The following is a 13,700-nucleotide window of genomic DNA, read 5'->3' as shown; positions in this document are numbered from 1 at the left end:
AAAATATATATATATATGTTGCTATATGCGGTTCTGAAACTTTTTTCATGCAAGGACCACCCAAAATGATGTATTTGTCCGCGGACCCCCATCTCAAAATATTTTGTTCCAATAGCAGATCTACATGCTCATAGCGTGGCACTTGTGCCTTGCTGTGAGCTTGTATATCTGCTATTTTTGAATAGCCAAAGAAGTCTTATAATGACACAGTGAATCAGTGAGTCTGACAGAGTGAGTCTGCAGTTCTCCCTGCAAAGAGGAGTTTATTCCACAGCTTTGGAAGCCAGGAGGGAGGAGAGTCTAGGATGTGTCGAGTGTTGGCCAGGGTGTTTTATATTCCTTTAACCTGATGTCTTTAATATGGTAGTTTTATTTAGATTTTATATACTTGCTGTATGTTTTTTGTGTTCCTTTTATGAAGTATATTGGGGACCTTGTCACAAGTGTTGATTCTACACTTTAAATACATGAAATGGACTGATTATATAGGTCAGAGGTAATCAGATCATTTACGAGCACCAAGGTTAAAAGGACAGTAGGTTACTTACTTTTCAAGCTACAGAATCTCTGTGGGAGATAGAATTAGGACAATGTAGGAGATAAATATGAATTCACCAATGCTTAATGAGGAGAAGGCAGAGAAAAGTTCAATTTATATTTGGTTTAGGGAACATAAACTTAATTATTAGTAAGGCAATGATATAAAAACAATCTAAGAATATGTGTGGTAAACACTCCCCCAGTATGTCTCAGTTACACAGGGGCAAATACAAAATATGTATGACTTTGCATATCATCATATTCAAAAACAGTTTTTATTAGCTTCTAAGTATTTTTTGAAGGATTTTCTAAGGAAAATATGCCAGACTGAAACACTGGCCCAGTCCTTGTTGGTGTACCTCATCTGCGATCTGTCCAAAATGTTTATTTCTTTGCGGTTGAAGTGTTTTCAAGTCTATTACTGGCAGTGTTTTCGTGTGAATCCAGAGCGTGCCTATTCAAAACTGTTCCTAGTCTGGAGGCTGGAAAACAGACATTTTGCTTAGTCACTGTTTCCTGTCTTATGCTGTCACATCCTTTCCATGAAACCAAACTGCAGACATTGGCTTTCAACATTGTTTTCCCCTTTTCCTCTTTTTTACTATTACGGTAACACCATTCAATACCTCGTGAAACTGGAGCTCTGGAACATTGTGTCATGAGCTAATAAAATAGTACACACATTCTGTTTACGTATTGTTTCAAAGTACACAATAACCAATTAATCCCTCTATACTTAGTGTGTGTGTATATATATATATATATATATATATATATACTGTGTGTGTGTGTGTGTGTGTGTGTGTGTGTGTGTGTGTGTGTGTGTGTGTGTGTGTGTGTGTGTGTGTGTGTATACTGTTTTTTGGGGGGGGATTTTCCGGTAGGTGTCTAAATCTCAGCCAATCAGGAGAAAGTACCCATTTTTAAGCTTCATTTTTATAGTGTTCCAGTTCCAATTTTGCCTGCTCGTTTCTTAGTGTCATCACTTCCAATTTCACTTGTTTAATCTATATCCTGATTGAGTTCTCTATCCTGATTGGATACAATTGGAAATGAAACTGAAACGAAAATGCATTTTCTGTTTAATAAAGAGCTGGAGAGACAAGGAGACTCCTTTTACTGAACAAAGACTCTATAGCAATGAGTACTATCAGAATATAGAGCTATTTAACACTTATTTTAACCAAAGAAAATCACTTACCCTACCTTTAAGCCCTATTTTATACTTCCGTACAACATGTCACAAAGTGAAAATAGCTGATCTACAAGATCATAAAAAGCTTGTGAGCTTGTTAATATAATGTCAAAATAGGAACGGCAGGTTGAAATAGCTTAACCCCCCCTCCCCCATTTGCCAATGGAATGGCCCCTTAAAAAGATCCGCCAAACCATGCACGTCCCTGTTAATGAAATCATGTTTTTTTGTTTGTTGTTGTTGTTCTTTTGGTTAAAGAAGCTTACATCATCAGCTGATATTCACAGAAATGGGATTCTGTGGCTTTCCTTGAGTGTCATGATATCAATATAATATTTGTATGGAATATTTGACCTGAGTTTGATGTGGTCAGTCAGTTGCCTGGGCAGCTCTACGTGAACTATTTTAAGTCTCACCTTTCAAAATATATGACTGTAAAACAAAAACGAATGACTGAATATATGGATATGGACTCTGTCTCTCTCGCACACAACACTGATGATGTGTCCAAGTTTGTGCATCAGTTGATGTTTTATTAACTGAAAACTCTGGGAGTGCGAGTACCAGTGACAACCAGGAACAGACTGGGTGATAGTGTTGATTTTGACACCAAATTTTGATTCAGTTTTAGTCATAGTCTTTTGAATCAAATTCCATTTAGTTTTAGTCATATTTTAGTCATCTTAAATGTTTTACTGTTACTCTAGTTTTTGTTGACTAAATATCATAAGATTATAGTCGACTAAATCTACAGTTGATTAAGTCGACTAAAATGTATTTTGGCGGGGCCTTGATGGCGTCTTAATGGTTGATTTTACCCTTGGTTGCATGCTGAAAATAGCCGATCTACAAGCTGTGAGCTTGTAGATCTGCTCTTTTCAGAGCGCAACACCTAAGCATAAAGCATAGTCTTTTAGTTCTACTGGATCTCTTCTCCACTAGTCCCTCCCTACCATTTTAGTCTAGTTTTTATTTGTTGAAGAAATTGTCAATATATTTAGTCTTAGTCATCATAGCTTAGTTTTTATTTAGTTCTTATTTCTTTTTCGTCATTGAAAAAAGGTAGTCGACGAACATTTTTCGACGAAATCAACACTGGAGTGCGAGTACCAGTGACAACCAGGACTAGACTGGGTGACGACCACGAAGAGTGTGGTGACATCTGGAGAGACAGAGGACGGCCGGAGAGACGGCGACCCGGGGTGGAGAGGGTTGGCAGCCCAAACCACTTCTTCCGTGAGGAAGAACCCAAAAGCTACAGACTGCGGTCTGGGGACAAACATGCATATGCACACAATAATAAAAACACCATCTATACATGCTCTGACTGGGGCAAAGGTGATGTTCTTCACGTTGTAAGGGGGCTTGGATACTTCAAAATGGTCCCAAGACTCCCAACTACTTTCCAAACTTTTTTTGGCTCGCCTATCCGAGGCAAGTTCGGAAAGGACGAAAGTGATAGTGGACGGGGCCCGCCCACTCAGTAATCCGCTCATTGAACCTGCCTAGCAACACCGTGGGACCCATGCCCATCCGTCGTGAAAATTTGTCTTTCGCTGTACTGTGATTGGCTGATAAGTATTCAGACCCTTTGCTCAGTATTGTGATTGGCTAGCGAGACGCATGATGAAATTCATAACCTATAAATAGCACCACGTACTTCAAAATAATTACTTTTTTTAAAGTGAGCTTCCATCACTGTGATGACCTTAAATAACACCGCTCACTTCACACTGGGTGTGATTTATGGGCGGTGCAACCGCCCCTATATGTGAGGTTTGGACATCGACATTGGCTGCACTGTGATTGGCCACCATTGTACCCCCCTAACCCTACACATTCAATGCAAATCACTGGCCACCATTGTACCCCCCTAACCCTGCACCGTGATTGGCCACCATTGTACACCCCTAACCCCTACACATTCAATGCAAATCTATTGGCTGACTCTATTCAGGACTGTGATTGGCTAGTGAAACACATGACACATGTGCATAGCCCTATAAATAGGACTATGCACTTAAAAAAAACACATTTATGTTTTTTTTTAAGTGAATCACCCATTGTGGACCAACCATTGTTTATTTATTGTTTATTGTTAATAAATAGCACCACACACTTCAGAAATATTACTTTTCTTTAAGTGAACTTCCATCACTGTGATGACCACTGTGACCACACCGCCCACTTCACACTGGGTGTGATTTTTTGTATATATTTTGTATATCTATTTTTGAATAGCCAACGCTAAAATCTAAAATGGCACAGATGCTTCCTGGTTTTAATTGGTTAACCCCCGTATCACCCTCTTGACCCTCTGTGGGAAATCTGTCATGGAGGTACGGAGGTTTTACGATTTCTTGCAACAGGTTGGGTTTATGCATGGTCACTAGAGAGGGATTTAAGAGGTGTTTGTATCTCCTGGAGGCTGGCTCGTGAGACTACTACCTCTCCTATCAGCCAAAACATCTCTTTAAAACTATCACTGCTTTCACTGCTGGCAGAATGAAGCCTTGGGCTGAATGTGGAAACAAAAATAAATATATCACGCCCACCGTGAATGTCGACTGACCAACGTCTGACCAATCACACTGGCCGAACTTTCTTTTTAATGATTAGAACTCAAAAAAGATCTCATTTTATAGTTATTGCCTCCCCAGCAAAACAAAGTCTGGATGTTTAGACGGAGTATGTACCAGGCTTTAACCACTTAAACCTTACAGTATAGTATATTTAGTTCACCTGGGTCCCCCTCCCCAGGGCTCTATACTAGGTCCTCCGTCTCCTGTACACTAAATCTCTTCACCAAAAATAGCCGATCTACAAGCTCACAACGCGTTGCATTGTGAGCTTGTTGATTGGCTATTTTGGCTAAGTTGACCCCGGAATAGTAAAGTCTTAAGAATCAAGTGAACTGTTGCAGAACCACATTTCAGCAGAATGGTTAAATGACATTCTGTGGCATTCGGAAAATATATTGTAGGTTTATTGAAAATGGGGGGATGCTCATTATTTCACTAACTCTGAGCTAATTAAAACTCAGCTTGTGAGTCATTATTTGGTTCAGGCTTGAATCTTGCTGACTTAGGGTTCCATTTCATTGGTACATGCCGAGCAACAGACATATTAGATGCATAAGAGATATTTTTGGCCTTGTTGGCATGGACACACAGAGACTTGTAATAAAACCTCAGACACACTACCTAACCCAAGACAGAACCTTCTGTTCTGACCATGTGGACATGTGCTAAGCACAGTGCTTAAAACACAGGCTCATCCCTGTGCAGTGGTATAAAGTAACTAAGTACATTTACTCAAGTACTGTACTTAAGTAACATTTTGAGGTACTTTTACTTTAGAGTATTTTTAGAGTATTTCTATATTGCAGTATTGGTACTTTTACTTAAGTAAAACATTTGAGTACTTTTTCCACCACTGTCCCTGTGCAGGCCAGCACTTTCCCTGCACACACTCGCTCTCTCAATCTCACACACACACACACACACACACACACACACACACACACACACACACACACACACACACACACAGAGGTACGTATGCAAGCAGGTGTACAGCCCCCCCCCCCCACAGAGTACAGTACCCCTAAAAGCTAATGTTGATGTGTGAATGTGAATGTTAAACATTTTGAAGGGGAGTGTCTGTGGTTGATTGTTATTATTAATACAATGTATGAAGTTTACAGCATTATGATGTTGAATGTTAGCTTGATGCTGCCGGCAGAGCGCCATGTACTGCTGGGCCGTGGGATCCTACCGCTCTACCTTTACGACATGCCGAGAGAGCTCAGGTTACCATGGTTACATAAGTGCCACAAGAGCAGAAACTTCAAGCATATGCGACTAAACACAGCTCTCATGCAGACACACAGAGCACAGCGCACGTGCACATGTACGCATGCATGTACGCACCCACGCGCGCGCGCGCGCACACACACACACACACACACACACAAACCACAACTATTGGCTATAAGCCTATAGCAAAATAAGGTTAACGTCAAAAGGATGGACTGATTTTCAGGGGATCAACTTGCAACTTGCAGGGAGAGAGAGAGAGAGAGATAGAGAGAGGGAGAGGGAGAGAGGGGAGAGAGAGAGACGGGGGGAGAGGGAGCGCTGGAGAAGGTCTATACTGTAGTTTGATGTTAGTTGGAGAGAGAAAGGTGCCCTTCCATTAACGACCACATGGGGGCAATACATGTAAGTAGACTGGTCTTCTCATTGCAGAGCTGAGGTGGGTAGAGACGCTGGGATGTGTGCCAGTGCTCAAACACTGATGTGCTTCATTCTGCCCCCCCCCCCCCCCCTTACACACCAGACCCCAATCACATTAGAGGCCAAAAAAAGAAAAATCATAATCATAACTTCGCTCAGGTTAACCATTTGCGTCACTTACAGTATATCCAATGCTGAAAATAGGTTGATCAACTGAGAACTATGTATACTTTATCAGTGGAGCAAAGTACATTTACTCAAGTACTGTACTCAATTTTGACGGAGGCACGTTTACTTTACTTGAGCATTTCCTTTTTGATACATCTCAGAGACAAATATTGTACTTTTTACTCCACTAAAATGTTTTGAACCAGCTCAGTGCCCTGAAATCGGGAAGTCGGGGTTCAATTCCCCGGCCGGGGAAGTGGTGTAAGAGTACTTCTTATACCACTGTACTTTCTAATGAGTGGAAGGTGTGATCCTTAGACCTCTGCATGAGTACCTTTAAAGGGGGACTTTGCCTATTTTGCACCCAAATCCTGTTTTAATGAAGTTGAGGACATAATAAACCTGATGTTGGAGTGTGTTTTGTGTGTTTTTTCCCCTGTGTTTTTTGATTGACATCAGCCGGAGGGGCCAGTCTGACTGGAACTACAGGAAACATGGGCTGTAGTCCATTGCAGTGGAAGAATGGACCATGGTCCAGGAAGTGATGTCCGAGGGGAAAATCATGGCAGAAATAATGTTCCAAATAAATAAAAAACGACCATGTTTATTATGTCCTCAACTTCATTAAAACGGATTTGGGAGTAAACTCGTCAAAGTGCCCCTTTAAGAACTGATGCTGGACCAACAGTATAAGTATCATGTACTGTACCTCTGTGTATCTTCAAAACTGATTCTGGACCAGCAGGAGACTTGTCTCATACCGCTTGTGTATCTTCAGAGATGATTCTGGACCAGCAGGGGTCCCTTCTATGTGATCTCAGTTTCTCTCATCCAGCCAAATGTTCCCATGACAACTCATATAAATAAATGAGAAAACTATAAATCAGTGGTGACTCAGGGGCCAAAATGGTCCATATGTTTTTTTTCTCCCTCTCCAATATCCTTCCATATGAATGAAACGTGAACTGCATTCCAAATGAGTGATTTATTATCTTACCCCAGAACCCATGCTCCTTCAGTTACACTATATCACCACCTGGGAAACCCTGAGATACAGTCGTGACTACATTTTTATGCTAATGGTAATTTTTTTAAATAAAAAAATTCAAAGATTCCAACTGAAAGGTGATAATGAATTAATGGACACCCCTAGCGTCTTAGTATTCCAGTATGACACCCACTCATTTGAGCAGTCTGTAGTCTCTAAAGGTGTTTCAGAAAAGACATTTTAAGCACTTTCCATTTATAACCTTTGTCTGTTGATTGATATCAGATGTAAGAAACCTTAACTCTGTTCAAAGAGGTGTCTGAACTCTGAAGTAACTGACATTGAGCCAAAAAAATCACTTCATATGTTATCCCATACATACAGTATGTTGTGAAATATGTGACATATGTTTTGAAACATACTTTTCTATAGTATGCTCATTCTAATGAACACATGCTGCGCATCATGACCTCATATGAAATGGCTAATAGAAATTGTAGATTTGTAATGGCTGCAGGAAATAGTGGGATCATTGAACATTTTTACATTTTTATTTAAAAGACTGATTTTTACAAGATTTCTACCTCTCTCTCTCTCTCTTTCTCTCTCTTTTGGAATCTGAGGACTAAACCTAGGACTATGAATTGATGTCTATGCATCGTTGTCATATTTATATACGGACGTGGACGGCATAGTGAACGGTACCTTGTTTGAGTCCCATGTTGACGAGGAGGGATAGTTATTTACTATTTTCACACCGCTTGTCGCAGGCACAAGCAAGAGCTGTCACGATCATGAAATTTTTTTTTACTACACAAATAGTTCCGACGAACGATTTAATTATGTTTTTGGCATTGAACATTGGAACATAGTATTACAATTATATTTCTGTTTGTTTTTTTTTTTATAATTTTCAAATAATTTTCAATACATTTTATTAAATGGTCAAATTTATTGAAAATCTAATTTTAAACCCTATGTACTTCGTTGACCGGTGTCCCCTAAGGTTCTATACTGTAGATCTGCTGTTTTCGCCAAAATGTTTGCCCCAGAATAGGGACGCAAGGGTTCAGGTGGTTAATGGTGTTCACTACCACTACCCTGAATGTTGAAAAGCGATGTTAGGGGGTACGGTGTGCTGACCCCATGAAGAAATGGGGTCCTTCTGACCAAGTATCAGTATGTGACGATTTGGGAGTGAGAAAATAAGCACTTGAAGATTCTAAATCAGCATAATTTTGGATCAAAATCTGACCAGACAAAGTTTGTGAACTCTCTGAAATGCACGGCCCTGTGGTGACCCCTTTATTTTTCCCACTGGTGGGTCACATATACATAAAAAGTAACCAAATCAGTGGTCTTATTTTACCACAAAAACCAAGCCATAGACTTGAAGAGCTGTAAACTCCACTCTTATCCAGTTACTCTGTGCTGTAATTAAGAAAGGGATTATGGTCAGCTTGATAGCCTCATAAAAAAAACTACTTAATTGCAACTTACAGTAACTTTCAAAATGTGATCCTAGCAACACTCTCCAAAGACACATAACACTCGAACAAAAACTAATTTGGCACCCACACAGTAAATTCCTATGTTTTAATTTATCCATTTACCCTAACGGGTCCATGTGGTTACATGTGTACACTCTCTAAGTTAACACAGAGCATTTAACTGTTTAGATTGTATGAGATTCTCTGCTTTTCCTGCCCCCTACTTGTCATGTATCCTGAAGACGACAGTTCATCTTTTCACCAGTATATGTATTTATTAACCTAAAACCCTCATAACCCATACAGTTATAATAGAGAGGTAACTGGAAATCCCCGCCCATTCACTTGTATGGAGTTGCTCACAGAGCGCATACTCCCTTTTTACACTTTCTTCCGGGTTGGGAAAGTTTGACGGCCGGGGACTATCTGAGGCCTCTGCGCAAGCTTGTGAGTCGAGCCCATTGGTCTAAAACGTTTTCATTTGTTCATGTGTCTTCACTTCTCCCTCTCGGTTCTGGGGACTTGTCATAAGCCCAGCTGGTGGTTGTCTCTGTGGGCGCACTGTGATGATGCCATCTCGCCCATAGCCAATAGTTTATATTGAACCTGCAATAGCCCTTGCCACTATAGGCAGATTAGGCACGCTGGTGAGTTCAGAATGGCTGGTAGTCTATGATGCTAAAATTGTTTATTACAAAAGAGCGAAAATATTCACACATGAATTTCAGTTCGGTAATGATTAGAATCCATTATTAATTGGCATCCAACTAATCTAAACTATAACTGCCGCATGAAAAAATGACTTCAAGTGTGGCAGCAGTAGCATAACATTTGATTGATTGCATTACATAACATTTAACTGATGCTGTCTTCCTTACAACCTACTCGACTGACCATGGCGCCACCATCCCATGGCCGGTCCATATGGGCTATATGGGCTCTCCACTCTATCTACGTCAACTTCAATAAATATGCCGGCTGGCGACCACAAACAATAGAACGGCAATTATTTATATCACTTTATATGAATGATAATAAAAACTAGCCTATTCTTGCTAGTGTAAATGGGTGTTTTGGAGGTTATTCTCCATAGAGCTCTCCATAGAGTTCAAATCATTATGCTCAGCTGTGCAAGTCATTTGTCTTCTCTGTAGAAGTGCTTTGGTATATCTCACCTGTTCCTCCTCTTGACCTTGTTACAGTGGAGAGCATGCCCTCGAGAAGGAGCACAGCTTTGGTGGTGAAGCATTTTCCGGTCTGGTCTATCTCCCTGGTCCTTACATTGTGCTGTGACTCTTACAGAACCAGCTCTAGTGACTATAGGAGCACGTAACTCTCCACACACACCGTGGGTAGAATGTGAGTTGTGGTTGTTGTTACATCCACCAGAAACGGCTCCTCTTTTTCATTAGTATTTTTATTTTGTTCAGGACACCATAGTGGGAGCCCCTGCTCCAGGAAAAAAAAGAGAGGAACACCTTTATTGCTGATATATTAAGTCTGAGCTGTGGTAAGTGCTTGTGCTTTTAAGCAATTGAGAAGGTTTTATACAGCGTTTTATATACAGCGTCTATACATACAAACATTCACACTAACATGGGTGGGTGCTGCGGGCATGCCAGTCCGCATTCACTCTGAAATTCTTCTCAGACTCTTAAAAAAACAAAATTAATCAAAAAGTAAGGAAACAAAAGGATGGATACAAACACTCGTTAACAAGAAAGTCCAGAAACCACCTGCTTCAAGTTGAAAAGTAAAAAAAACTAACAAATCAAAAAGCATGCATACTTATAGATCTTTGGGAATGGCTTCTGTTCAAAACATATATGGTTTATTCTACATCTTGATAAGCTATTTTCTCGTTTTTCTTTATTTTTTTGTCTTTTTGTTTTGTTTTTAGCAATATTACATACCACAGGGAGCAGGGGATGGAATGTGATGAAGAAAATCACTGTTGTGCCATTGAACTATTATAGAAATACCCAAACTAAGTCAACACTGAAGCAAGCAGAAGACGTCAAAATGTGACAGAAGATACAGTTGCTTTTCTTTTCTTTTGTTTTCTTTTCTTTATCTGTACTTGAGTTGAGTACAATGCAAATAGAAATTCAGAATTCTTTCAAAGAGCACTGTATGACAATCGTAGACTCTGAATGCTATTCCTACTACACAGGTAAATATCTAGTACATTCTAATATACCGATGGTTGTTAAAAGGTATAGTAAAACACAAGTTTAAACCCCTCGCTGCCTGCTCTACAGGACAGCCCTCTCATAGTTCATGTGATGGCTTGAGGTTCAAAAAGCCTACAATTAATCCAACTGGGATTTCCTAAGATGTCCTACCGACTGAATTTAAAAACCCTTCAGAGTGGTTATTGTTTACAATTTTATCTGGTCCTCTGAACGAACGGCAGTGATGTTATGAAGGTGTAGAGATTATTTGCAGTGTTCCCGATGCATAGTATGGCGATATGATGGTGATTGGTATTGATATGATAATGACAGCCTTTAATAACCTGGTGTAAGTGAGAGCGTTTGCCATAGCGTTAATGCTGGTGATTTCTGTTAAAGCCGGAGGCGCTATCGATGCGTTCCGCGAGAAGACAATGTACAGTATCTGAGGTCAATGTCCACTGTCAGAGTTTTCTAACATTTCCGAGTCATTGGAATGGTGGTGAAATTAGATGACATCATTTAAGGGGAGGCCGCGGGGGGGGGTGGGGTTACAGATCAGTGTTGTTGGGGCCGTGGTTCAAACACACACTCTTACAAATCTCTCGCGCGCACATTCACAATTCATTCTTTCTCTTAGAAGGGTCGGGGGACTCTCTACTTCTTCCTGTAGTTGCCGAGCTGGATGGCAGAGCGGTCAAAGACACAGCGGAACGTGATTGGCTGAACCTCCCAGTAAGGGACGGGGTTGCTGAACAGGCTGATTCCAGAGTACATGGCCTTCTTGGTGTTGAAACCAGGGGGGCAGAAGTCCTCTGTTCCCACCACGGAGATCTTGTTGGCATGGAGATAGACCACCTGGAAGAGACATTGAAATTAGGAGAACTTTTGGCTCTTGGAAATTGATAAAAGTAAACTATAGAATGGGTATTTCCATTCATAACATAACATAACATAACATAACATAACATAACATATATATAAAGCCATATTTGCTCATAGGCACTCGGTGCCATGCTATGAGCTTGTAGATCTGCTATTTTTGAATAGTCAAAGTATAAAATAATGGTTATAGCTAAAATCTAAAATGACACCTGATGCGTTCCCGGATTTAATGGGTTAAACTCTCAAATAGATCATCACCCGGTTTTAACAAGGAAAGCTGTGAGATTGTCCTTGAGCGAAGCGTTTAGAGAGTCTACTCACCTGTATGTACTTGTGTTCAGGCAGACCGGGAGGCACAGTGGTCAAGGCGTTGTTGTCCATGTGCAGCTCTCTGAGGTGAGGAACGTTGGCCAGTGAGCTGTTATCCACAGAGCTGATCTCATTGTAGCTCAGACCAAGCCTGCAGATGAGAAAATGAACATAACGTGCAAAAGGAACTATAAGCCTAGGTCGTGCTGTATGAGACAATAGGTGAGCAACCTTTTGTGTGTGAGATCTAACCCTAACCCGAGGTCGAATGTTAATTTAACTTAAAAAAGATACATTTAGCCTTGACTTACTTATATGTCTACACCGTTATCTGTATGATCTGTAAGGGTCAAGGAACATGGACCCGTAAGAGTCTACTTTTAGCTGCAACCTCGTATAAAGACTGCGGCAAGTGCGGCATACTCCAGCCGAACATGAACTATTTCTGGCTTCGACAGGCCAATAAGAACAAAATGACGTCATAAGAACTCCAGTAGTGCCTTGCCGATATTAACTTTGGTTTGGCAGTTCTTACACCTCCATACACCGCTCGCCGACACTCAATGCTCTTATGATTTATAGTGTTTTATTTCCACAATCTGCCAGCAACGTACCATGGATAGTAATACAAAATATTGTGTGACGAGGTTAGGAGGTAGTCGGTACAAACCTCTATGAGTACGCTGTAATACAGTTGGTTGGTCTGTTGGATCAAAGATGTCAAGCGCTTGCTGATAGCAGGTCGCAGTTTATCACAAATTACATGTTACCCTTTCAGTAACACTCATGATTTTACTGTGTAGTTCCAAGGCTGGATAGATCTTCAGCCTGATCTTATCATCACCAGCCAAGCACACAGTGAAAACCACAGCAGTTTTCTAAGTCTTAGAATAAAGTGGAAGTTAATTTAGACTGTTTCCTTATTAATTCCATTTTCACAGCTGATTGCATTCAAAATATTATACAAATCAAATGTCTCTATTCATAATAGAGTATGGCCTGTGCATGAATGAAACGAGTGAAATTGCGTAAATGGAGTGGGATAAATGCATATTACAGATGGAGAATTTGAAAACTATTCCACACCAGCTGTCTATGAGTAAGTATGAGTAAATGGAAAATAAAAGAATCGCAGGCCTTCATCTTCTCCCTCTTCCTCTCCAACATAAACTATCTGTGCTGTACAACTGTGCTCTTTGTTCTCGTGTGGAATATCTTCCTCCCTCAGCCATCTGAGCGGTGATCTTATAAATATAGTGTATCCACTTTTATAAGGCAAACAGTTATTTTGATTATCCAGAAAATACTGTTTATGTCTGACTTTTGTTTGTAATCCAGATTATACCGGTAATGTGCTTTTGGTCCATGGGTAAAGCTAATGCTGTTAACGGTGTTGGGCAGTAGCTAAGAAAGTAGCGTAACCATATTTCCCAATAGCTTGTGGGTAGCTTCACTACTTTCAGCGTTCAAGTAATTAAGCTATTGTTTTCAACAGTAGCAAGCACTCCATTTTCAGTTGGCACATCAACATAAAAGAGCACAACCGATGCATTTTGAGTGTAGTTTGTCCATCACATCAAAGAGAGAATTCTCCATGTTCATCATTTTACACATGTTCTTTTCAATCAGTGTATATGTATGTAATAACATGTCATCAGCCACATTACTAAACCCATTAAGTGCAAAGTAGCTTCAATATTGCTCATTACTTTT

The 13,700-nt window shown here is 40.3% G+C and overlaps 1 protein-coding gene across 1 annotated transcript in view; it reads right to left on the bottom strand.

The window, feature by feature from the left end:
• Positions 1–10,018: 10,018 nt before the first annotated feature.
• dcn (decorin) overlaps positions 10,019–13,700 on the bottom strand; it is a 29,598-nt gene continuing 25,916 nt past the window's right edge. Inside the window, exons 7-8 of the mRNA XM_084049810.1 lie at positions 12,000–12,138; positions 10,019–11,651 (exon numbers count right to left, since the gene is read on the bottom strand). Of these exons, the coding sequence (XP_083905936.1) occupies positions 11,451–11,651; positions 12,000–12,138 (340 nt within the window). The 3' untranslated portion in view covers positions 10,019–11,450. The remainder of the gene's footprint in view (positions 11,652–11,999; positions 12,139–13,700) is intronic.

The sequence above is a fragment of the Gymnoscopelus microlampas genome, assembly GCF_963454915.1.
Source record: "Gymnoscopelus microlampas genome assembly, chromosome: 23".
Taxonomy (NCBI): Eukaryota; Metazoa; Chordata; class Actinopteri; order Myctophiformes; family Myctophidae; genus Gymnoscopelus; species Gymnoscopelus microlampas.
This window is presented reverse-complemented; position numbering and strand designations above follow the sequence as displayed.